General features: G+C 43.2%; 1 protein-coding gene across 1 annotated transcript in view; it reads left to right on the forward strand.

Annotated features, from left to right (window-relative positions):
- The window catches only part of LOC144762544 (amine sulfotransferase-like), a 698,038-nt gene that overhangs the window by 338,269 nt on the left and 332,234 nt on the right, over positions 1-27,535 (forward strand). The window contains exon 4 of the mRNA XM_078647775.1: positions 5,627-5,753. Coding sequence (XP_078503901.1) covers positions 5,627-5,753 — 127 coding nt within the window. The remainder of the gene's footprint in view (positions 1-5,626; positions 5,754-27,535) is intronic.

Consider the following 27,535-nt stretch of genomic DNA (forward strand, 5'->3'; position numbering starts at 1 on the left):
TGCTTCTCTCCTCTTACCGAAGCTCTTACTATTATTTCTCTCCTTTATCGATGCTGGCTCTTCTAGTGGTTCATTTCAGCAAGCTCTTATTTGCTTAATTCCCAAAGACGATAAGGACCATTCCCTTTGTAAGAATTATCGGCCTATTTCTCTCGTTAACACTGATTATAAAATACTTGCCAAGATTTTAGCTCTGCGATTGGATCCCCTCCTACCGACACTAATTGGCCCTGAGCAATCGGGTTTTGTTAAAGGCTGTCTCTCTTCAGACAATTCTAGAGTCTTTTTTAATATTCGTAGTAAAGCTCCCTCCCTAGACCATCCCTTCGCTGCTATCTCTCTGGACGCAGAGAAAGCTTTTGATAGGGTTAACTAGGATTTTATGTTTCGGGCTCTTCAATGGGCAGGTCTCCCTCCTAAATTCATCTCACTCACCTCCCTACTTTATTCGAATCCTCAAGCTTCCATTTTTGCAAATGGTTTGTCTTCTGACTACTTCTCTCTACAAAGAGGGGTGCACCAGGGTTGCCCTCTTTCTCCCTTATTGTTTATATTAGCTCTGGAACCCTTTCTCACTAAAATCCGCCAAGATGACAGCATATCTGGTTTTCAGTACGGTCCTTATCAGGTTAAACTATCGGTCTACGCTGATGATGTCCTTTTTTACTGTTCTAACCCTGAATCTTCCTTCTTTTCTTCACCAAGTTTCCACATTTTCTGCAGTCTCTGGGTACCGCCTTAACGCGTATAAATGTGAAATCCTCCCCCTGAATTCTCCATGCCATAAGCATCTTTTCTCTCACTCTGGTTTCTCTTGGCAACCTTCTAAAATAAAATACCTAGGAGTATGGTTCGCCCCCCTCTTAACTGATACCCTTAAATTGAATTTCGATTACATTACCAAGAAGTTGAATGACTCCATCACCCGCTGGAACCTGCTCTTTCTCTCCTGGTGGGGCCGCCTTAATGCTATTAAAATGATGCTTTCTCCACTTCTCTTATATACCATCTCTATGATTCCAATACGGATTCCGGATTTTTATTTTAAGAAAATCGACTCATTATTATCAAAATTTTTGTGGAACGGTAAACGTTCTCATATAGCTCTTGCATCCCTACGAAAGGACAAATCTCAGGCGGGTGTCCGTTTCCCTGATTTCAGAGTCTATCACCGTGCATTCTCTCTGGGACAATCCACCCGTTGGTTGTCTTCCGATCTCCCTCCATACCCTCCCATTTGGCTTGCCATAGAATCCTTCTTTATCTCCACTAGGTAAAAATCTGTCTTTTTGTCCGAAAGACTGGTGGCCCTCAGGATCGGAGGCCCCTCCCAGTGCAGTATTATCAGCTCGGAACCTAGGCGTGCAATTCGACTCATCCCTTTCTTTCGATGACCACATTAGGATTACTGCCGGTCGCTGTTTTGGACTCATTAAATCCCTGAAGAAATTCTTCGAGTTCCTCCCCATTGCAGCCAGAAAATCAGTCGCGGTAGCCTTAATTCTCTCCCGACTTGATTACTGCAATGGATTAATGGCTGGAGTGAAAAAACCCACCCTCAGAAAGCTGCAGAGCATACAACATGCAGCTGCCAGATTGGTTTTACAACTCCCCAGAAGGTCATCAGCTTCAGCAGCATTAAAATCTCTGCACTGGTTACCTTTGCACAAGAGAATCCTCTTCAAACTGCTCCTCACAGTTTTTAAATCTATGCAAAACACAGGGCCCCACTACTTTGCAAATCGCTTTACGCGTTACAATCCCCCGCGTTGTTTGAGATCCTCTGGGACAAATCTTGTCACGATCCCTAGATTCAAATACAAGACAAAAGGTGGGAAATCTTTTACTGTTCTGGCAGCCAAGGCCTGGAACAACCTTCCAGCTAATCTCAGACTTATTGAAAATGAGAACAGTTTCAGAAAACTCCTAAAGACATGGGTCTACCAACAACCAGACACCTTTGTATTGGCTGCCATCTAGCATTCAGCTTCAATTTTACACCACTTCCCACTTTTCAGTTATCCTCTGCAACTTGCTTAGCGCCATGATGCTCCCTTGGGAGCGAACGCTTGCGCTTTATAAATACACATAAATATCAAAAATATCAAAAAATATCTCTCCTTTCACTTTTCGTGAATTTCTGTCATTTACACGTAGTTCACGTCGTTTCCGTAATCCTATCATTTCTCATTCTTATAAACTCCTTTTTCCCTTCCTATCTTCTTCCAATCCCTCACGTCTTTCGCTCAGCAACCAATCTATCTGGTTCAATCCTCTACTCAAAATTTGCAATCGTACCATCTACTGGAAGGTTTGGCACTCTTGTGGCTTAACCCTTTCCACGCTAATGACTGTTTAATGAAATTATAACTGTATGTCATGTTTTTTAATTCTAGAAATTGCATTTTGTAATGTATTGCTTTTAAGATATTTACGTATCGAAATAAAGCCTTTTTCACAGTCACAGTCGCTAATGACAAAGCCAGCTCGTCATGGGCGTTACCTGCGCTGCGCGCATGACGAGCTGGCTTTGTCATGTAAAGTGTGATTTATGAGCCTCCAGCGCACAGCGGGAAAACCCGCTAGCGCTGTAGTGGTTAAGCTGGATATCTCAACTACTTTTTCAGGATGCTATTCTCTCTTTTTCAGACCTTCAACATCAATTCTCGTTGCCTTCCAACACTCGTTCACAATATGATTTGCTGCTCCCACTTCTTACTCTTTATCTTCATTCCCTATCACCTTCAGAGACTATTCCCCCACCTCCTAGACCTACTTCCTTAATCTTGGAATCTTCTCCTTCTGCTTCTGCCCTTTACACTTCTCTTCGTTTTTCCGATGATAGGCCAAAGACTAAGATGGAACTGAACTGGGAGTCCGACCTTTCTCAGACTTGGTCGACTGATCTTTGGGATACACTCTGGACCAAACTCCATAAGGCCTCTAGAGCTACTCAAACCACCCAAACTCTCTATTTTATTTACAATAGAATCTTATTAACCCCGCTTGCCCTATCCAAATTCTCATCCACCACTCCCCCTACTTGTTGGTCATGCTCCTGCCCCTCTGCAGATCTCAAACACATGCTTTTTGACTGCCCCCCTGTTTCCCAGTTTTGGTCTTCTGTCTGGACTCAAATCCAAAGGATCTTCCATCTTCGGATTCCCTTCTCCCCAGTTCACATTTTCCTAGGTTCTCTCTCTCCTGAGCTCCCTCAATCACATCTTCATTACCTTCTCATTGACCTCCTGTTAGCAATCGCATTTCACTCCATCACCTCTAATTGGAAACAATCCACAAATATCTCATACCGCTCCTGGTGGAATGCAGTTTGTTTTCATCACCGACTAGACACCAATTTTGTCTCCCCCATTTCCCTAGCAATCAAACGTGACTTGCTTTGGCTCCCCTTGGTAAATTACCTTTCTTCATCCACTCCCTCTAAAACTTCTCCAGATCCAGATTCAGTTGAAGTCCGTAAGCCGCCTTGATCCCCCCGCTGCCCCCCCCTTTTTACCCCCAATATTATTGCTGTAATAATATTACACTGTGTATTATGCTATATACCTAGTTTTTACCTGCTATAATTTATTATGCTTGTTACTTTTATGTATTTTACCATGCAATGCTTCTGATTAAATATTTTATGCATGTTTGTACTTATTTTCGCCTACCCCCCTTTTTTCTTTTTTTGAAGTATTTTATTGAAATATTCATTGTCCTGCTTTCTTCTTCTTTGCCTCTTTCGATCCTTTATTCTTTTCAATAAATCAAACTTTAAAAAAAAGGCGTCATAAGCCACTCACATTTTGAATATCCTCTCTCGTCATGCAAAATCAACCGCTGAATCCTAGAGCCACGGGTTCCACCTCAACCCGAGGTACAGACACCTAAAAAATGATAAACAATGTGGGCTAATTTTCTCCTCCGTTATATTCTAAAGCCTGAAAGTCTATGCCAGAAAAACACTTTATCAACACCTACCTCTCCCACTGATGGGAACTAATCTTTATGGGCCCTCGTGTTCCAAGTCCGGACGCCGCTTTTCCTATGAATTTAAAAGAAGCATCCTGTCACTCGACTTGTTACTAAACGGGAAATGTTGCTTGCGCAACAAAGTAACTCCCTTCTCACCTTCGTCCGCTATGTTGTATCACAACGGTAAATCCCTGGTCCTCCACAGCGACGTTCAGCGTGTGCTACACTGGAACGTCAGGATTTCAATGCTTTGTGGGAGGTCGGTCGGTGTCTCAACAACGTGAGCATGTAAAACCAAAAATAAACACAGAAAACAGACTCAATGTACTCTCTACCACTACTGATATGGAAACATCCAGGTATTGCCCAGAAACTCATTATCTCCAAAACTAAAATGAAAAAACCTAAAACTGATAAAAATAATTCTTAAAATACGGTAAAAATATGGCTAGCCATAAATGACCAGAGGGGATATTGATCTCCCACCGATGCGGACCAAAAACCATATAAATCTACAAAAATGCATACAGACTATGCTGAAAAGTGTACCTCAAAACCAAAATATACATGAGTGTACATAAGTGATAAAAAAAATGATATTCTAATTAAAAAAAAATCAAAAATATGCGATGTGGTGCAAGAATGCTATGTATAATATAGGATTAAATTCTAACGTGCATACAAAACAATTAATACAAAAACAAAATATGTACAAAAAAAGTGCTAATATATACATAGTGGTCATACATTATGTACAGAGCAGGTACAAAAAATGTCAATAGAGTCCTAAACATATATACAATCGCAGCAATATACAAATATATATATACAATCGTAGCAATAATACAAAAACTCTACAGCTCAGCCTATTTGTAGTAGTGTTATACATTAGATCATCGCCCAGATTTCATCGCGATCATTAAGTCCTTCTGTCGCTGTATGGTACTTTTCGATCATAAGGCCCTCAAGACGGTTCAAACTCATTTGGAGGTCAACTTTATTTTGTGGTCTCACTGCTAACAGTACTGACCAACTTATATCATTCTCAATGTGGCCTCCTTGTGGCCACATTGCACATAATGCTGGACTAATGGTGCTCCCTGTGTTTTGCATCGTATGCGCGATTTATGTTGTAATATTCGCATTTTAACTGCCTGAGTTGTCTGCCCTATATATGCATTCCCACAATCGCATATCACAGAATACAGAACATTTTTTGTGTTACCATTTGACAAACTTTGTTGAATGTGTATTTTGTTGTTAATCTAGATGAATTTAGAGTCATTAGTCTGTGGGCATGCAGCGCAGTTATTCCATCTGAAATGCCTTATCAGCGCTAGAAGGCCCAATAAGCCTCTCAAATTCTTTTTCGCTGGTTGTGAGCGTGCAGCTCTCATTAGATGCGTTCTTAAATTTCTGCCTCTGCGAAACACAAAAAGTGGTTTCGGGATATTAAGATGTTCAACCAACCGCCAGTTCCATAGAAGAATTTGTTTAACCTTATTAGACTTCGGATTGAAGGTGAGAACACAAGTCAATTGCTCAATAATAATAAAAATAAACATTTCTGATTTTCACTGTTGACACATTTAAGAAATAAGCGTACACAGTATATGTGTTTACTAATAAGGTGTATTTATTTTAACAGGTCATTTATATTCTCAGAAATCCGAAGGATATTTTGACTTCACTTCATCATTTTAGCAAAGCACTGGTTGCAATGGAGGCATATGAAACATTTGAAGAAATTATGGATCACTTTCTATCAGGAAACGGTAATTTGCCCTGTTTTGAAATGGTAAAATGCATTTTCTGTTTGTTACAACACTGTGGGGAGCTTTGTGTCGCCCTTGCACCACGCAAGGGCCACAGGGTGATGCATGGCCCTGCGTAGCTTGATAAATCTGGAGTAACTCACAGCCATGCAAGTTGCTTCCTTGTGCTACTATGCTCCAGGAAGGCGTTCCATGGGTGGAGAGTTGGTGTTCTCATACCTCCACCCATGGATTCTGAAGCATTCCCAGATTTACCAATACTAGTAGACTTGGGAATGCGTCAGAATGCTACGTCTTCCCAGGAAAGGTGTAACGAGTAGAAATATCTGTATTTCTCCTTGTTTTTTCTCTTTCTTAGTGTGCTGCATTCTTCATCACACGTACAAAGAGGAAAAAACCTTAGAGGATTGCTTTTGTGCAGGAAGGTGTGTCTTTCTGCGCAGAAACAATCCTCCCTGTCACTTAGGCACCCTTGAATCATAGTGCAAGGATGCCTGCGTTACCACTAGGCAGCAGTTTATGTGCCAGCACAGGCAGAGAGCAGGAATGGACCAAATCATTAAAGATATGGCACATTCCTGCCCTCTGACTTTCATGCAGCACAGGTGTCTTTCTACATTGCGTTGAGTGACATAATAATAAATATGGCCCTTTGTCTTGAGTTGTGTTTGAAGATATTGTATGCGTTAACTTACCTTCAAATCCTTTTGAAATTTCATTTTGCAGGCTAGTCACACATGCTAGGTCTGCTAATGACTTGGCTCTTATTTTTCATGTTCAGTTTTTAAGGTGGAAGTTTGACGTGGTCAGCCCAAACTTTAGCCAAGGGTTCTCCAACCTTTTCTGTAGTTAGAGCTTCTTCTAATCAGTGAAAATCATTGTGAGCTGCTGAAGGCTAAGCAACTCGCAGATTGTTCCCACACACCTCCACACCCTGCTTAATTGACCTTGAGCCAGATACTATGGTTTGAACAAAATACGTTGATTAGGGGCACTATGACAGGGCTGCCATGGGTGTGTCAGTGAGAGTGTGGTCTTTAGTAATGTAAGAACATGTGTGCGTATGAATGGGATATACGTGTACGGGTGACTGAGAGACTGTGTCGATGTACCTCTGGCACCAGACATATCGTTTTGCAATGTGACACTGTCACATGTATAACAGAAACATACATCCATTTTTTTAATAGAAAAAAAGTCAAGTACAAAAAAATGTTGTGCAAAAAATACAGAATTTTTTTGCACTCTAAATTCCTCTCACTTAAAATATTGGCTGTATTTTTCACTTATAAATTTGGCACCGTGTCGAGAAAATTAAACTAAAGAGTTAACTTTGTTTATATGGATTCCATAAAACTCATCATTTAAATTTTCTCCCAATTCCAAGTGGCACCTTTACAAACACCAGGCATCTTGCTCCCAGTGGCCTGTATACATGGTACAATATGTATACAAGAAAAATACATGTGTTTAAATGGGAGGAATTGTAAGTAAAGAAATATGCTTCACAAAGCAATTAGACATAATTGGCTTAAGTGATGAAAGACATTAAGACTTAGGACCTAATTACGATGTCAGTATAAAAGCAATGCGACGACTGCTTGTCAGAATCGTTTGCAACCAACTCAGGTTCAGTGAGTCAAATCGACCGATTACGATGTTTCCGAACACCATTCGGTTGGACTCCCATTGACTTCAATGGGAGCCTGTGTTCCGACCAACAACATAGGCTCCCACTGAAAAAAGGGGTGGTTGCAGAAAACCTTGCACCCTGTGGCAGACACCCCATGGTGACTGCCACACTATGCATGGTTGTAAAGAGGGTTTCCATGGGTACCCCCACGGGCCGCAATCGGAGGCCTCATGATGAAGGGGGGCCTGCTATGGGCCCCCAAAGTCAGTTTCCAGCAGCCGCTCCATGAAAGACCGACCGATTCGGAAAAGCTGTCCAAATCCGACATTGTAATACGTCAGTGTTAGAAATGGGATTTTTGGCCAAAGCCAGGCCAAAACCACCACTCTAGTCAGGTTGAGGGAGTCACACTTCTAAAATAACCCCTGCTCACCCCCTTGTAGCTTGGCACGAGCAGCCAGGCTTTTCTTAGAGGCAGTGTGTAAAGCATTTGTACATAACCAACAGTAACACAGTGGACGAACTACAAAAGGACACCACACCAGTTTAGAAAAATATCCAATATTTTTATATAATTAAGACGACCAAAAACAATAAAAATCCACACTACTATACTTAAAAGTACACAGTTCCAAAAATGCGTTGCTTAAAAAAAGTTCCTTCTCTGGATTGCCCCGTCCGGCACAAATCCAAAAACAGTTCTGGCTGACTGCTGTGTCCCAGGCCAATTACGGTGTCGAGAAGACCCACAAACAGTACCTTTCAGAGATGCAGGGCGATGGGGCCCATGAAGTCATTAGCTTTGCCGGTCGAGCTCCTTGCGGATGGGATTCGGAGCGCTGGTGCCAACAGGCGTCGGGTGCTGCGGTATGAAGGGCAGCGGTGCGGCGTGTGGTGCCCCCAGATCGTGGTGCGAGCACCGGCTTGGTGGTGATGTCAGATGGGATCGTCGGTGAGACCAGGGTCGCTGTGCGAGATGGAGGCAGTACTCGTCAAGGTGCTAGCAGGTCACGGTGCAAGCAGCGGCGTTGTCGTTGCTGAAGCGCTGTCATTGGCGGACAAACTATAGTCGAGGACACCGGTGTCCGTGGGCAAGGCTGCAGTGTGGGATGAGGGCGGTGCATCGTGTAACTTACCAGTGGTGCCCCCGAATCATGGTGCAAGCAGCGGCATCGATTTTGGTGGGAAGTGGCGGCGTAAGGCAGGCGACGCCATCGTCTTGTAGCGAGGTAGTGCAGAGTGCGGACCCACAGGTCGCGGTGTAAGCAACGGCTTAGTGATGGCATCAGCAGGCATCGTCGGTGAGACCAGGGTCACAGTGCAGCATGGCGGCAGTGCCCTCTGCGGTGGCAAAGCTTCGGCGTGAAGCAAGGCAGTGTGGTGTGCCATGCCTACCGGTCGCGGTGCGAGCAGTGGCTTTGTGATGCCATCAGCAGGCGTCATCGGTGAGACCAGGGTCAACATGCAGCATTGCAGCGGTGCCCTCGGCGGTACCTTCAGGACACGGGTTCGGCAGAGTCATCGTAGATGTCGTCGAGTGGCATCCTTCAGGTTGCAGCACAAAACACAGTCCCCAGTGCTGCGGGTCGAAGAACCTTAAGTCTTTGCTGTTCCTGAGAATTCGTGAACAGGGGGCAAGCTCTACCTCAAGCCCTTGGAGAGTCTCACCAATTCTTTTTCAGAAAGTCCAGTCCAGGCCTTTCACTGCCCAAGACAGAAGCAGCCACTGCAGGTCAGCCCAGCAAAGCACGCATCAAAGCGGTAGTTCTTTTTAGCAGCTTCTCCGGCTCTTCTTCTGTGCAGTCTTCTTGATCCAGATGAGTTCTAAAGTTCAGGGGTCTGGGACCCAGTATTTGTACACACAAATCCTTTGATCTTCCAGGCAGAGGGTGTCGGTGTCCGGCCAGAACCAGTTGGGCCTTCTCTGGCTTGAATTCCTGGCAGGAGATGGAGACAGCTTTGTAAGAGGCAGACCAGGCCCTTTGAGGTGCAAGGAAATCTCCTCCCTCTTCCTCCTGTCGCAACCCAGGTTTAGCCCTTTCCTGACCTACCTAGACTATTGGGAGCCACCCTGCTTCCTAGCCATGGAGTAGCGATTGACTCACAAGCCCTGGCACCTGCAGTGCCCTTTACTGGGGACTGACAAGTAAGTCACACATCCAATCATAACACAATTTACCACAGGAGCACCACTGCTTTACCACTGATTAGCAGTGCGAAAAGCGCACAGAAACGTTATACCAGCAAAAACAGAGTCGAAACCGGGAGGGCAGAAAGCCAAAACTCGGGAGAAACATGCCAAAAGATGCCAAGTCTAACAGTCGGTCAGAAACACAGTTCGTATAACTGTATGAATCAGCTCCGACTGACTCGGGTATCCAAATGCCGGTCGCAACCGAGTCGGAAAGTTCGAACAGTAACTTCTATTGTAATCGGTCGGTCGGAAATGTTTCCGAGTCAGTTGAAAACATGGGTTCCAACACAGGTTAGTTCAGTCAGTCAGTCAAATACTTTATTCGATAAATTAATATCATAAAAAGACATAGTACAATACAAACAATTAATTACACACAAAAACATCATAGGTAAATAAGTTCATTATGTCAGTGTAAATTTTATACAATATAAATATATCTTAAAAATGTAATAAAAAGTTGCAGGAACTTTTGTCCTATAATAAAATCATGGAGTAAAAAGACCGACAATCTAATTCAGAAAATATCGGCAGGGATAGGTGTGACCTTGACAATCTTGTTCCTTATCTGAGTAGCAGCAACTAGAAAACTAGCAACATGGAATATTATTCGTGGGTGTTTAATTGTTGTAGGTGCAGAAGGACTGGCCTAACCTGTATGAAACCCACCTCCCTTAAAATTGGGAACAAAAATGTCTTTCTAATTTCTCGATAGTGTTCATAGAACATAATAAAGTGTAAGGTGTCCTGGGTCGAGAAATCGTCACATTGACAAGGATCTGCCCGTTCTGGGGGGCACCAATTTTTAAAACAACCTAAGGAAAAATGAATCAAATTAAAACGAAATCTTGTTAGAAGGTGCCGATGAAAGGGGCGATTCACTATGGTGAGGTAAGGTTCAGGGCCTAGGGAGCTAATTAGAGCATAATTAGTTCTGACTGTTGGTTTCATCAACTCTACCTCCTCCCGCTCTAGAGAGAGTAAGTTCATCATAGCATTTTTGGTCAGTCCAATGTCCTTCCTCACTATGGAGTCTGGAGACGAAAAAAGTTCAGGACGTCCCAACTTGTGAAAACCCGATTTTATATAAGCCAACCAAGGAATTTTATTAGACTTATCCAGCTTCAAACAGTCTAGCAGTATGATGTGGTTCAGAGTAATTTCTTGGTTTAACCAGGTTTTTAACCAATTTATTAACGGGGCTATTTTAATTTGGTCAGTTACGTATCCTAGCCCCAGCTCGGTGTGAATAGAGAAGGTTGGGGTAGACTGAGGAACAGTCAGTACTGATCTTAGGAATTTATTCTCAATAACCTGGATTTTGACTTGGGGCGAATAGCCCCATATCTGAGAACTATATGTGGCTACCGCTAGACATTTAGCTTTATAAACCTTAATAAGGGCTTCTATCGGCCTAGCCCCCAGCTTTTTTGAGAAACCCATAAGTGCAGACACGGTTCTAGCAAAAGCCATACTGCGGCTGTTTTTTTCAGGGCCCCAGTTACCGCTTTCGTCAAAAAGAACTCCCAGATATGGGAATGAGGGTACCCTACGAACTACTTCCCCACAGCAGTAGAAGGTTTTAACCTTTGTATCCCTACGTGCCTTCCCTGTGATCATAACTTGGGAGTTTTTTGTGTTAATTTTCAAATCTAATTCCTCCATAAAACTACCAAAAGCGTCTAACAGTTTTTGCAGACCCACCCCTGTGCGGGTCAGGAGGACGGCATCATCCGCGTAGAGGAGAGCCGGAAAAACCAGTTCGCCAATACGCGGTACATCATGTGAAACGTCCTCCAAAGCAGGCTCCAGGGCGTTAATGTATAATGTAAACAGGAAGTGGGCCAAAATACACCCCTGTGTGACCCCCCTCTCTGACCTAAAATGACTTGTGCATCGCCCCTCAGTATTTACTCTAATTGCGACCAAAAGACCAGAGTGCAGGTCCGCTAGAAAGTGCACTAATGGTGGGTCAATACCCATGTTTAATAATATGAGCCACAGCTTTGACCTATTTACTAGGTCAAATGTTGAAGAGAGGTCCATAAACCCCATATAAAGTGACCCCTCCTTAGCTATAGTGTACTTGCTAATTAGAAGTTGGAGGTTAAGACATTGGTCAAGGGTACTCCTTTTGGCTCTAAAACCGTATTGTGCGTTAGACAGGACCCCTCTTTCAAACAGCCAATCTGTTAATTTACGTAGGACCACACGGCCCAATATTTTTACAGACGAATCAATCAAAGAAATTGGCCTGTAGCAGGACGGGTCCTATCTGTTCCCCTTTTTAGGTCTCGCGCCTGCGATTGCAGAGGCGAAAGCCCCTGCTGTCGCAAAGCGAGTCTTTTGTAATCATTTCAGTCCTTTTCGCTTTCAAGGACTAGGCAGAGGAGACAACAGACTGTCACGCGCACGCAGCCGGCCGGAATCGGATCAGGTCGCGCGCGTGAACACGCGCTCGGATCCCGGCCGGTTGTTCACAACACATGCACACGCAGGCAGGCACACACGCAGGCACAGGCAGGCACACACGCAGGCACACACAACACACACACAGACAGACGCACACACACGCGCACACATCCCCCCCACACTCACCGGACTCTTTTAGCGTGTTCCGTGTCTCTGCCAGTGGGTCAGTCTCGATCCTCGATCTCCCCCCGCAGCGCTGGTCTTCACCAGGGCCCCCTCCTGGGACCCGGGACTTCAGATGCCGCACTCCGCTTTGGCGCCTGGGCTCAGAGCGTGCATGCGTGGGCAGCCCCCGCCCTCACTCTCAGCTCGGCTGCTTTCGATTTCGTAAGTGAGTGATGTCATCGCTTTATTATTCTTTCTTGTCGAGTCTGCCCTGCCTTATCAAATGTATAGGATAAACAGGAGGGAACCCATAAACCAAGTTGGGATGGGTGTAGACTGTAAGTGTAAACAATTCCCAACAGGTATCAATAGGAAGACAGTTCAAAGGATGTATGCAATATGCATTACAATTGAAAAGAAAAGGAGTCACTGTAAACTTGAGAACAAACGGGTATTATTCACCATTTAGAAAGCTAGGCAGGTCTTTTTGCAAAATCATACAGTTAAACAGCACTGTATACAATAAATGGGGTGACAACCCGGTGGCACTTGGTGCAAGTGGTATATACATGAATATGTACAGTGAGTAGTGACGGTAGTGCAAGTGCAGGGGTGAAAACAGCGTGGTCGGCGCAAAGTGACAGTGAAAAATACACAGAGTAATGGCTCCAGGGATTTAAGTAAAAATCACTTAAAACAAGATTCAATTCCAGGAGTACAAAACAGGTAAAGCGCCATAAAATTAGGCTGTATTGTCGACGGCGTTTCGATCCTCATCACTCGGGATCATCATCAGGACGGGGTTGTCGGGGGAAGACAGTGCTGTGGGGTAAGAGAGGACAAGTCAGGGAAGAAACTAAGGACTGACGGGCGCGCGAGTGGCTAGCAGTATGTAAGCTGCTGACTGGGACAAGGCTCGGGTAGCAGAGGGGCAACAAGGGCCACTGTTGGAGATACCAGGCTTCTAAGTGGGTAAGGAGCAGTGCGGCACGCGGCCGGGGACAGGACCTAGGAAAGGCGCTAGTGGAGACGCTACAATTAAAGGGATAATGGGAGACGCTGCAGGTGCAGGGATTGTGAGCAAACTGTCAGGGGTCTCTGGTGGGTAGCAGACGGCTAGCGTTAAATAGCGGGTTGGCGCTGCGAAGGGAGATTGGAAACTGAGCGCGGGCGCTGAACCCGCAAAACTGTCTGGGTTGGCGCTGCGAAGGGAGAGAAGAAAATAAGCGCGGGCGCTGGAAAAGGCAAAACTGTCTGGGGTCTCTGATAAGAGGCAGAGGGCTGGCAGTAAACCCGGGCCTGGCGCTTCAGCGGAGGTCTGGAGGGTAGCAGCGGGAGCTATGCGGGGGGCAAGGAAGCAGTAGCTTAAAGCATGGCTCAAGCGTAGATGAACGGTAAACTTACAAATCCGCTGCTGTCAAAAGTCGTGCAGTCGGAGGGGCTGGAAATTAAGGTCCGGAGCTGCACAGAAAGGAGTTTAATATTAAAGAGGGCGGTAAATAGAGGAAAGGTAAGTCGAGCCGAGGTGGCTTTGGATTTACCTGAAAGCAGAGGTGTCTTGAGTAGACGGTGAAAATCAGCGTCTGGGAGGGGGAAAAAAGAAGAAGAAGGGGGTCATTAGCCTTCAAGGAACTCTGGGAATGAAGTAGCCAAGGGGGTGGCTGGTGGGTGTACAAGGTGTCTTACCTGAATCAATCAGAGGTATGCCGGGTGGGTAATTCCAGGGTGTAGCTTCAGGCAATGAATGCGGGAGCGGAGCGCGGACAAAGCAGCGCTGTTGAAGGAAGCGGTGGGCGGGGTGCGGGGCGGGAGGCGGGTCACTGCGCGCGCACTGAGGGGTAGGGGGAGTGGCTGCTGGTTACCGCGGCAACTCTGGTCACTAGGAAAGGAAAGGAAAAGACGCGCGCGTTTTCCTAACAGAGGCTGGTTGATATGGCAACCAAGGAAGCCGAGTCAGGGCAGATTGCCAGTGTCTAAGATGGAGCAGGGCGGTGGTAAATAAGATGCAAGGAGATGCATCATGGTGACTCGGTCCTGTGAGGCGGACCATATGCCATTAGCAATTCACAATTAACAGGAAATATATACATTTACATATAAGCAGCCGGCGAACAGACCTCCGCTGAAGCGCCAGGCCCGGGTTTACTGCCAGCCCTCTGCCTCTTATCAGAGACCCCAGACAGTTTTGCCTTTTCCAGCGCCCGCGCTTATTTTCTTCTCTCCCTTCGCAGCGCCAACCCAGACAGTTTTGCGGGTTCAGCGCCCGCGCTCAGTTTCCAATCTCCCTTCGCAGCGCCAACCCGCTATTTAACGCTAGCCGTCTGCTACCCACCAGAGACCCCTGACAGTTTGCTCACAATCCCTGCACCTGCAGCGTCTCCCATTATCCCTTTAATTGTAGCGTCTCCACTAGCGCCTTTCCTAGGTCCTGTCCCCGGCCGCGTGCCGCACTGCTCCTTACCCACTTAGAAGCCTGGTATCTCCAACAGTGGCCCTTGTTGCCCCTCTGCTACCCGAGCCTTGTCCCAGTCAGCAGCTTACATACTGCTAGCCACTCGCGCGCCCGTCAGTCCTTAGTTTCTTCCCTGACTTGTCCTCTCTTACCCCACAGCACTGTCTTCCCCCGACAACCCCGTCCTGATGATGATCCCGAGTGATGAGGATCGAAACGCCGTCGACAATACAGCCTAATTTTATGGCGCTTTACCTGTTTTGTACTCCTGGAATTGAATCTTGTTTTAAGTGATTTTTACTTAAATCCCTGGAGCCATTACTCTGTGTATTTTTCACTGTCACTTTGCGCCGACCACGCTGTTTTCACCCCTGCACTTGCACTACCGTCACTACTCACTGTACATATTCATGTATATACCACTTGCACCAAGTGCCACCGGGTTGTCACCCCATTTATTGTATACAGTGCTGTTTAACTGTATGATTTTGCAAAAAGACCTGCCTAGCTTTCTAAATGGTGAATAATACCCGTTTGTTCTCAAGTTTACAGTGACTCCTTTTCTTTTCAATTGTAATGCATATTGCATACATCCTTTGAACTGTCTTCCTACTGCCTTATCAAAGGCATTAATCCTGCCATAATAACGGCTGTATCGGCCCTTGTGAGATGGGGCATCCATTCCATGTGATTTATTCTGCCGTGATTGTTCCGTTTTCTCTTCTTATGCCGTGTTGTTGCTAAAGCTGTTTTATTTAGGTTTCATGGGGTGCGGCAGTTAACTTTTCATGCAGCAATGATGTCTTGAAGGTGGACACAGGAAGTTAAATGACTGGCACTGCTCCCAAGCCCTCCTCCCTTCCAGTCGCGTCTCTAGAGGGGGCCCGACGGGGCCCATGACCCTGCTCTATTTGTCTCAGCCCCCCATGGGCCCCGCCACCACAGCTGATGTATGTGTAAGTGGAGAAGTGTGGCTTACTGGTTAGAGGAGGCAGACCTGGAAGCAGAGGTCAGCCCGGGACCAGGGTTCAATTCCCGGCTCAGCGGGGTCTTGAGTCCTAAAATGTCCATAGACTCGACAATTCTCACTCCGGTGCCTACTCGATTCACGGGTTCACACTCTGCGACTCTGGGCAATAGCTTGCTTAATCTCCACAACGGCCCCTCGCGGCGGGATGCCTGGCTTTCACCTTGCGGATACCCTGCCGGGGTTATCTCACAGGGGAATACCAGGACGGGTTCCCTAAGCAAGCGCTTAGAAACCGCTCGGTGATTTTGCGCTATATAAATTCCTGTACATTTACATTTACAAGAGGCAGCACAGGAATATAAGGCGCTGCACCTTCTCATTACATATTCATTTATCCACCTACCTTACCACAGCTGTTAAAAGTGTCAGGAGGCGGCACTGCAATAAGATACTACACCTTGTCTTACATATTAATTAATGTATCTATTTATCTTTCACTGCAAAGCAGTGTTATTTGCTTAAAATGTTTAAAACTGAAATACGGCCTCCATGATATTGATTCATGTCAGCGATGTGGGAGGCAGAGACCACACTAGGGGACTACAGGGAAAATGTTATACAAGACCTGAGATCTATGACGTCAGAGATACACCGGCCCAAATTAAGCTGTGGGGTTTGTATTGTTATCTATGTGTTCTCATGATGAGAAAGCTTGGTCTCAGGGTGGTCGAGTTTTGTTGCAGGATATAGAGACAGTGTGTGGCGCTGCTGAAATTGTATTAAACAGTTAAAAAAAAGCATTAAGTTTTATGTTAAAAAGGACAAATGTCTCCACCATCTGGGTTAATCAGAGTCGTGGAACATTTATTAGATTTCGCTGGTAAAAGTGATTTACGCTGCACTTGATAAATGAAGGCCGTTAATCGCGGGCAGCCTGTGGTCAAGGTGTTCTTCCAGTGACGGTCCGTCACTGCACAAAGAAGGGCAACTCCTGGCTCGCGCCCACGCCGCGTGCCCCCGCCTCGTGCCCAACCGCCTGCCCGGCCGTCGTACCCGGCCTGTCAGCGCAGGTTAATTATAAGGAAGGCCCTACCAGGTGGTGACTGATCCATCTCCCGAACCGGCGGGCGACGCGCCAGGCCCGGCAGGCGGGAGAGACAGGCCCGCGCAGCGTTCAAACAGGCCCGACCATAAAGATAAACCCTTATTATCACCATACACTCTGAATTTTAATGCAGTCGTTTCCTGCTTTATTCTTGACTACTTTCTTAGCCCTCTTGCAATATTCCTCTTCCCTTTGGTCAAATCACGTTTAGAGTGATATATGTAACTAACAAGCATTGTAAAACCCAATAGGCTTTGTCACCATGGTTGTATGGTTAAGTTAGATTTAAAATTGTACTGCAAGCATATGGCACACAATTAAAAGTAACATTTTTGCCGGCTAATCCTGATAGCCGTATGTTTGCAAACATTTTTTTAAACAAGTATAGAAATCTTTTTTACTTTTTATGCTCATCTTACTGAAGGAGAGAAGTTATATTATTGGCTTTGAATTACTGTAACTGGAATACATCGTTTAAAAGCACAAGGATGAAAGAAAGAAAAAGCATTGACAAAGTAAAGTATTCACCCTCAAGTGCACTTCTCTTTAAGAGGAATACGTTGCTACTTAGAATGCAAGAGAGTCTGTGTCTGAAATGGGACTACTGAGTGCCCCGAGCTGTATGTGATCCAGCGGGCTACAGGAGATATGTCACAAGCTACGCTACCCAACTCCACTATATACACCATCAATCAATAAACACTCCTAAGGCCCATAAATCTAACATGACATATTATAACCAACTGAATCATGTGACCTAATTAACCTATTCACAAAATGATATACATTTATATACAACCATGGTAAATGAATTCATCACACTTTACAACCCTACAAGCTAATTAAGCCACTGTGGCGATAAGATCTAGCTATAAGTAACCAAAACCCATGAAATAACAAGACCAGCTTGTTTTCCAAAGTAAGATTTTTATTAGCTACTCATTTGGAAAATGTATTAGAAATTTTATTAAAGCATTTTTATTTGAATCATTGCAAATGATTATGACAGTTTTATTATGAAACAAAAATATTATTGCAAATGAAAATTATCAGTTTGGCATTTTTCAAAACCTAAGTCCCTAACTAATGCTACCTATAATTAAGAATTAAGGAATAAAAGTTTTGAGGGTTCTTTTTATACCTTTCTACGCTAAGCTAATCTAAAGAAATTTATTTTTCTCTGCTGAAATCGGAGTCCCATTGGTCCAAAAGTGACAGGCGACGTGTCACCACATTTTAGAATCACAGTTCCGTCACGTTCTTAGAGACCATTGTCTCTAGTTTTCGAACAACGCAGCTTCCTCCAGTTCGCAACAATTGCTACAAGGAAAGTTTTTGGCTTCCTCGGATACGTGGTTGTTACAAGCCTTTTTGCCGGTTCCTAACCTTGGCCTTACTCGACCAAGAGACTGTCAGCTCAGCACGACAAATTTACTTCAGGACAGGAGGAAAACGCTGCCAACATAGACTCATTCTGGCTCCAAGCAGATTTTTGCAAGCACGGAAATTCACTAGGCCCAAAGCCTTTTTCATTAACTATCATATAAAGAAACACAAAAGAATAATTAATGCGAGTAATATAATTTGTTCTGTTGCCACCCTCCATTGCTAATGATTAACCCATTAGTCTAAGTTACCTAGCTATAATGCACAAATAAAGCAGCATTTTATATCTACCATTCTTCATTTTATCCAGCAGAGTTCTTTATGCACCTATAGAGAATAGAATGACACCACATAGACAGGGAAGCAAAATAAGCACATGCCATTTATTCTAAACAGCTGCAGTAAATTTTTGACATGACAATAGACACGATTAATTTTTTATTTTCACAAACAAGGAAATGCAACATAATGCACGATTATGAGCACACATGTTAGTTTCCCGCGTGTTCTTGTGTAGATGCAACTTAAAATTAGGTTGAATTAATACACATACAGTACAATTGTTAGCCTTATTATTTTTTATTTATGGAAGTGTGACTTCACGAGTTGAAATGAAAAACATTTCTGAATCTCGCTCCATCAACTCCCTCATCTGGTGATTAACCAATCACCACACCACACCCAAAAATTTGGTAAATTTTATCTCAAACGAAAATGGTTCAATTTCACTCTGTTAGTATTTTCTAAAGACTTGTTTCAGCAAAATCCTTGCAACTGTCATATTGAGCTCTACGTAACTCCTCAAGCTCGATTTCTCTCTCTTGTTCCTTTTTGATTTTGTAAATTCTTTTCTTTTCCCTCATGTGCTTCTTTCTCTTGTGTAACATGCAACTGATCTTTGTCAAAACTATCACAAAAATTATCACAAACAAAGGTGTTAGAATCTTGCCAAGAACTGAACCACCAATTTCTTGAAACCAGGTTTTAATAGCTTGGAATCTTTTTGAAAGACGTTCTGAAAAATCATCCTCTTCTAAGGGGACTATTTCTGAATGCATCTCTGTGATGTTTCTAATGTACATTTCGATATTCTTACTCTCATCTGGAATGTAGGTACAGCAATGCTGTACATGTAAAATGCCACAGACTCCTCCTTCTTTTGCTAGGAGTATGTCTAAAGCAAGTCGATTTTGCATCACCATCGATCTGACCGCAATGACCTCCACATCCACTAACTGGAAACCACCCGCTGTATCAGTGGACAATCTGTCTACAATTGTGGATAATTTTCTGATTCTTCCTGCATTCAGGGTTATACCTACTAAGGGTATCACTGCCTCAAAGATGTCTCCCAAAATTTCTGAGAAACTTTCTCTCCTATACCTGTTTGCATGGCTACTGATTTCAAAAGAACCTTCTGCATTTCTGTCAACATGAAAAATCTTCGGAAAAACAAGACCAACAAAACATGTCCCGTACCAATGGTCCGGGAGATTATAATAAGCTTTATCTCCACAGACAAAATAGATCCCATGAAAAATTGCATCTTTGCCACCTTTGAATCCCCAACCCCCCATGATTTGGTAAGTATCCTCACAATTGCTAGCTCCTACAAAATAATTATCAAAACGAGTATTGTCTCTTCTAATGCAAAGCTTGCCACTAATTGGTTTGTCTATGTGAATTGCAACATTGTCAAAAGATTTGCCATTAAGCTTAGCATCCTCCTTCTGCCAAAACTTCGATTTGGTCTGTTTGACCTTCTCATTTCTTTTATAAATCGCCCTTCTCTCCTCAACAAGATTAAGGAAAGTCTTTTCCTCAGCTCACAATTTGCAAGTTAGGTTATTTCTATAAGCGTACTCATAAGTGAGTTCATTAGTGACTAAAAAGAATTCCCTCATCTGTTTAGCTTTTTTATGTTTATTTAAAGCATTCTCTATTTTCAGGTTAGCAAAAATCTCGTCATAGTTGGAATAATAATACTCCAAACGACCAGTTTGGTAAAATAAGCTAGCTATCACACTGCAGGTTATGCCATAAGTAAGAGGAAGCATATTGTATGTCACTCCCTCAGAAACAGAAGCAGGCAACTTCACGCAGATATAGCAATCTTTGACACCCATGACCTTAACGTACTCTCCTAAAAGCCTTGAAAATGTATTGCTAGAAAAATCACCAACAGACCTGTCCTGATGAACATCTGGTCTGTGATCAATAACCTTGTTAGCTTTGTGTGTTGCACTATGTTTGTCTTGACTAACTGAAGCTTTGCTTGTCATATTGACCTTGTACCTCTCCTTATCGATCCCGAAAGGAAAGATGACAGCTAAAACTAACCAGAGCAGAATTAATATGAGCATACATATCAGTCATCTTACAGCATTTCTTGAAAATGGAACATTTTGAAGTACCACGTGTCAAAACGAAAGGCATTTTTTTATCCTTATTTACAAAAAGAGAAAACAAAAATTTTCAAAATTTTCTAAAACCTCACACCCCCCTTTTAATTAATTTTTTTTTTAAAACACTCGACCTTGCGTCAAAAGTTATTCTCCAACTAAATACAATTTCTTCGACCTTTTGTCACCTAACACAATTTCTTCAGCCTTACGCCAAAAACAGAAACCTAAACTTAATCCTAAATTCTAACAGGTTAGTACTTCAATCGTTGTCACTATTGTCCTCAATTTCTTCCTGACTGCTACTGTTTATCTCAATTACAGGTGGGATTATTATATAAGCCCACTCAGGAGACTTGTATTTTTGATTCGGTCTCAAAACTCTTTTTGTCTTTCTAGAAATCACTTCTATTTTCTTTCCTTTTTCTACTTTCCTTTCAGGATCCTCCTGACTCGTTATCTCATTCACCTGCTCCTTCGATCTTTTCACTAACCTGACCCTCAACCCTCCGTTTTCAGTTGGCCAGGTCTCTCCTTTTCTCAAGATTTTTCTTTTTGGCTCAGTCACATTAGATTCTGTTTTCCACGATCTTTTCTTCACTCTTTCCTTCTGACGCTCTTCATCACTCTCTCCAGAGTCAATGTCAGAAATTTCGATTCTTGACTCAGGGTTTTCTCTAATCGGCAGTCTTACTCCGTTAGGAACAGCACTCTTTCTCCCATCAGTGGTACTCGGCAATTCGTCCTCCTCCTCTTCTTCAATCACCTTTAACTTCCCAGTTCCGGACTTCTTGTTCCTGCTTTCAGAGCTTGTTTTCTGCTTTTCGATACTCTGGTCTTGCTTCTGAACTTGATCAGACTCTTCTGTTGTTTCTTTTTCTTTTCTTGTATCTTGATCAGGTTCTTTTACTTCACCTGTTTCCTTGTCTGCTTCTTCTGCTGATTCTTTGTCTAGCAGATTATCTTCATCTTCAGAATCTATTTCAATAATCTTCAAGTCTTTTCCAATCAAATCTCCATTCACAGATGGTTTTTCCAGATGTCGACCTCTCTGTCGATCTTCAGTATCTGGACTTCTTTCTACTTCCTCTTCAGAATCTGAATCATCTGTCGTATCACATTCTTCATCAGAGTTTTCAGGTGTAGGTATTGGAATAGTGTGACTTGGATGTATCCACCTTTTCAATCCTCTACACTTCACTGCATTTGTTGTTACAAGGATCACCTGCCTCGGTTTCTGCCACCTCGGGACCAAGCAGTTCCTTCTTCGGTGAACTTTTGTTTTCACCCAATCTCCAGGTCTCAGATCATGTGTCTGTACTTTGTCTTTTGATTGTACTTCAGTTCCCACCTGATTAGACACAGAAGTCACTACGTCAGACATCCGTTTACAATATTCCAAAATCGCACTGTCATTAATGCTTAACAGTTTTCCTACTGGTACAAAAGCTTGTCTCATGACTCTGCCCATAAGGATTTCGTGGGGACTCAAACCTGTCTTTTTATCTGGTGTACTTCTTAAAGTCATCTGAACAAGTGGAAGAGCATCTGTCCACTTTACGCCTGTATCAAGACACATTTTTCCAATTCTATTTTTGATAGTTCCATTAATCTGCTCAACTACTCCAGATGCCTCTGGTCTGTATGCACAATGTATTTTCTGCTCAATGTGTAATGCTTCACAGATTAATTTCATCAGTTTGTTATCAAAATGTCCCCCTCCATCACTCTCAATAGTGACTGGGAAACCGTACCTTGGTATTATTTCTCGCAGAAGCAACTTTGCCACTGTAATTGAATCACAATGACGTGTGGGAAAAGCCTCTACCCATCTTGAAAACAAACATACAATCACCAAAACATATTTTAAACAGTTGTATTTATTTTATTTTATTTTTGGAGTTTTCTATAGCGCTGGCCAGACCCAGGGGTATCGGAGCGCTTTACAGTCGGTCTAGGTGAAATAAGTGCGGAGCAGTACAGCACACAATAAACAAGATACATCCAAGTTCGGTTCTTAACAAAGTTGTTTGCCGCCTAAGGGGCGGTTTTGAGGTCGTGTTTTTGAGGTAGTCATAGTTCCATGGTGGGCTATTGAGGTAGAGTTCGGAAATGCACGGTTGAGGTAGAGGGTTTTTAGACAACTCTTGAATTCGGGAAAGGAAGGGGTAGTTCTGATGTCCACTGGGATGCAGTTCCAAATTTTTGGTGCGTTGCCGGCGAAAGAGCGGCTGGCGGTTTTTTGTTTCCGGGTTTTCAGGGGGATGAGTAATAGGGAGTTTGAGCTTCTGAGATTTCTGGATTGGCCCGCCTTCTTGAGTTTGGAGGCTAGATATTACGGTTTCCCTGTGTGCAGGGCTTTGTGTGTGAGACAGGCTGTTTTGAAGTTTGCTCGCATTTCCACTGGGAGCCATTTTAGATCTTCGAGTGCGGGGGATATGTGGTCGAATTTCCTTGCGCCTGAGATCATTCTGGCTGCTGCATTGAGGGTTGTTTTTAGTGGTGCCAGGTGTGAGAGAGCTGTGCCGGTTAGGGTTGCGATTCCATAGTCCAGTCTGGACAGGACCAGTGCTTGGGGGGCTTGTTGGAGATCCCTCTGCGGGATGTATGGCTTGATTTTGTTGAGGAGCTTCAGATTGAGGAAGGCGCTTTTTGCTGAGTTCTTGATGTGGTTTGTCATAGTAAGTTTGCGATCAAGTGTGATTCCAAGTGATTTTACTGAGTTGGTCAGGGTGAGATTTCCTTTGAGAGCGTCAATGGTTTTCACCCATTCAGTGATTTGCGGGTTGTCGTCTTTGTTGGAGATGAGGAGGATCTCTGTTTTTCCTTGGTTTAGTTTGAGGTGATTCACCCCTAGCCATTTTTGGATTTCTTTTAGGGTGTTATTGAGTCTTAGAATGACGTTGGGGGAGGTGGTTTCTATGTAGATCTGTGTGTCGTCCGCGTATAGGTGGAAGGGGATGTTGGCTTTCTTCAGTATGATGGTGAGGGGTATCATGTATATGTTGAAAAGTTGAGGGGAAAGAACGGATCCTTGGGGGACCCCTCTGGTCACAGGTAGAGGGTCGGATGCAAAGGATTTTATTTTGACTCTTTGGAAGCGGTTCTGGAAGAAGTTATGTATGGGCATCTCAATGAAATCCATCTGTAATCTGGTAAAAGGACCACCCTCCCGACCTATGACTCCTGTTCCCACAACTGATTTCCTGTTTGGGTTCATTTGTTGGCAAGTCAAACACCTTTGGCAAAGAGACTCTGCAATCATTCTAAACTTGGTATTGAACCAGGTCTCTTTGAAAAGCCTAATCATAGAATCTCTTCCAATATGACCAGGACCATGATACATTATGGCCATGTCAGCAATCATGCAATTTGGTAAAACTACTCTGCCATCTTTGTAAGTCCAAACTCCATCCTCATCTCATGGCCTACATTCTGCTTTCAACCATGTGTCTTTTTCTTCATCATCAGCTTCATTTTGCAAGTCCCTAATTTCCTCCCATGTCTCAACAACAGATGTTAGCATCAATGAACTTGAACCATATTCTTTGTTTTTCCCCCGATTAAGTGCATAATCATTTCTTGCGCAAAACTTAGCAATTTCATCTGCGTAAGCATTGCCTTTGGTGATAAAATCCTCACCTTTTTGATGTGCTGCACATTTTACAACAGCAATTTCTTTTGGCAACTGTATGCCATCAATTAATCTCCTGATAAATTCTGCATTTTTGATTGGTGAACCTGCTGACGTCATATAGCCTCTCTGAGACCAGAGTTGTCCATAATCATGCACAACTCCGTACCCATACTGGCTATCTGTAATTATGGTAACTCTCAAATCTTTTGCTATTTCACAAGCACGAATTAAAGCAATTAATTCAGCTACTTGTGCTGAACGAATTCCTTCAAGACATGAAGCTTCTTCAACATCTGCTACTGTGCAGACCGAGTATGCTGCTCTCAAAACACCTCCCTCTGATCTTAAACAAGAACCATCCACAAAGAAGACGTGATCTGATTCAGGCAATGGTACATCTTTAATGTCCTGCCTTGGCTTGGTACAGTATTCCACGACATCCAAGCACTCATGCTCCACGTCATTTTCATCAATATTCTCAGTATCAGGCAACAGTGGGGAAGGATTTAAATTCACACACCTTGCGATTGACACATTATCTGATCCCAGAATAATTTTTTCATATTTTGTCAATCTGCTGTTTGTCAGGTGCTGCGTTTTACTCCGTGTAAGGAGAATTTCAACTAAGTGAGGAACATAGACTTTTACTGGAAATCCCATTATTATTCCCTCACTCTGTTCCAGGCTAACACTTGTTGCTGCAACTGCTTTTAAGCAACCTGGTAAGGCCTTCGCAACTGGGTCAAGAACTGCTGAGAAGTAAGCAATAGGCTTTCTCATGTTACCATGTCTCTGAATTAACACAGACAAAGCACATCCTTCCCTTTTACTGCAATACAGCTCAAAACCATTTTCGTAATCTGGCATGCCCAGAGCTGGAGCTTCACATAAGCTTCTTTTTAGTTTCTCAAAAGCTTCCAACTCAATGTCAGTAAGAACAATTGGATCTTTCACGTCTGACTTTGTCAGTCTCTGCAGTGGCTTCGCAATTACCGAAAATCCACTAATCCATTGACGACAATAGCCAACCGTTCCCAGGAACATCCTCACCTGTCTTTGTGTTTTTGGAGGTTGCATTCCCTGAATCATTTTTATTCTCTCGATTGTCACCTGTCTCATTCCTTTTGCAATTCTATGATCAAGGTATTTTACTTTTTGTTTATAAAACTGCAGCTTTGCAGGAGACACTTTATGTCCCTCGTCTGCCAAATGATTCAAAAGTGTAATCGTGTCTGTCACACAATTATCCCAATGTTTTTGCTCTAATTAACAGATCGTCAATGTACTGCACTAATGTCGATCTGCCAGGTAGATTCAAATCCTCCAAAGATCTTTTCAACAACTCATTAAAGATAGAAGGACTCTCTGTATACCCTTGAGGGATTCTGCACCATGCGAGGGTCCTACTCTGGAACCGGAAAGCAAAGATTTCCTGACTCACTGGATGCAATGGAACAGTAAAGAACGCATTGCAAAGATCAATGACAGTATACCATTCTGCATCATGCGGAATCTGGTAAAGAATGACAGCAGGGTTTGGAACAACTGGGCAACAAGGAACAACAATTTGGTTAATATTTCTCAAATCCTGAACAATCCTATATGTTCCATTTGGCTTTTTGATCCCCATGATCGGTGAGTTACAAGGACTGCTCACAATTTCTTTTAAGACACCTTGCTTGATGAATTTTTCAATCACAGGAATAACACCGTCAATCGTTTCTGCCTTCATTTTGTATTGAGGAATGTTTGGAAAATCTATTCCCTGCTTCACTGTGATTTTGACTGGATCGACATGTTTCATCAGACCCATCTCGTTTCCAGTCAAATCCCAAATCTCAGATTTAACTGTCTTTTTCAATTCCTCTGGTAAATTTTCCTTATCAAAGGTGGGAAACAATTTTTCTTCTTCTGCCTCAATCATTAGCATAGTCAATCTGCACAACCCATCTTCCTCCATGGTTTGTAATTCAATTCCATCAGGTGAGCAATATATTCTGCAATTCATTTTACACAATATATCTCTCCCAAGTAAATTCACTGGAATGCTATTACAAACTACAAATCTGTGTTTGTCTTTGAAATTGCCTATTTCTACATTCACAGGCTCAGTAAGGTCAGTCCTCATTTTTTGATTGCTAACTCTGACTACTTGGATGGTATGCCCAGAGAAAGGTAGGTTTTCAATTTCCACTGATCTAACAGTAGAACGGGTAGCACCAGTGTCCACAAGAAAAATGATTTCTACATCGTTCACCTTTCCATTTACAAATGGACCAGACTGGTCAACCTCAAGAGTGGCTCCAATCACACACTCTTCCCCCTCTCTCGGGCACCGTCAGAAGCAGTCATCAGAATCGCTTCCTTGGTTTCCTGTTAACAAAAATTGTCCTGATGCACTTTGCAAATTTTGTCTTTGATTTCTTATTACCTGATCACATCCGCTGAATCCAATATCTGGATTGTATTTTTGACCTCCCCCACAGCTAGGGAAAGGAGGCAGTGGAATCTGATTCTGCTGCTGGGTCAACTGCTGTTGTAGCTGTGGCTGAAGACTCAGATCATTTAACTGATGTTGTAGCTGTAGCTGTTGCTGCAGATCAACATCATTATGCATCTGTGGGTTTAATGATGCATTTTTTAAATTCCTGGGTGGATTTTTACACTCATTCCTCCAATTACCAATTTCGCCGCAATTAAAACAAGGCATCTTTTGTTTTAATTCTTCAATTTTCGGATTACATTTTTGTTTGTTAGAATTATTGAAACTATTTTTAAACTTTCCCTGACCTTGATTTTGGTTTTGTACAAAATTTCCATTTTTATTGTCAAGGCTTGCAATCTGTTGCTCAGCCACTTTCACCTGTGCCCACATCGCTTTTTCCTTTAACTTTTTCTGTTTAGCCTCCAACTCATCACTGCAGTATTTTGCCTTCCTCAAAATATCATCAACTGAATTTGATTGCCATCCGACAATGTTATTCCTGATCATTTCTCCAATTTCTGGTCTAAGACCATAAACGAATCTGTAAATAAAGTGGCTCATGTCTTTTTCATCTAATTTTTCATAGCCACTGTATTGTTTGAAAACCAACAACAATCTTTCATAGAATGAATGAACTGATTCTTTCGGTTCCTGATTTGTCCTGTCTATTTTAACCCAGTCAACCTCCTTTGGGGCAATTTTTTGTTTTAACCAGTAAATCACTTTTTCATAATATTCCATGACCTCAGGTGCTGGAGCACCTGTCTCTTTAACTCGATCTGGTTCAGCTTTTGGCCAACTCACAGCAATTTTGCATTCTGTCCAGAGATCTGATGGGACGACAATGTCGAAAAAGCCATCCAGATCAATCCACAGAACTTTTGAAACTTTAATAAACCTGTCTACCTGTCGGTACCATTCCACGGGCTTTTCTCTCAGCC

The sequence above is a fragment of the Lissotriton helveticus genome, chromosome 6 (assembly GCF_964261635.1).
Source record: "Lissotriton helveticus chromosome 6, aLisHel1.1, whole genome shotgun sequence".
NCBI lineage: Eukaryota > Metazoa > Chordata > Amphibia > Caudata > Salamandridae > Lissotriton > Lissotriton helveticus.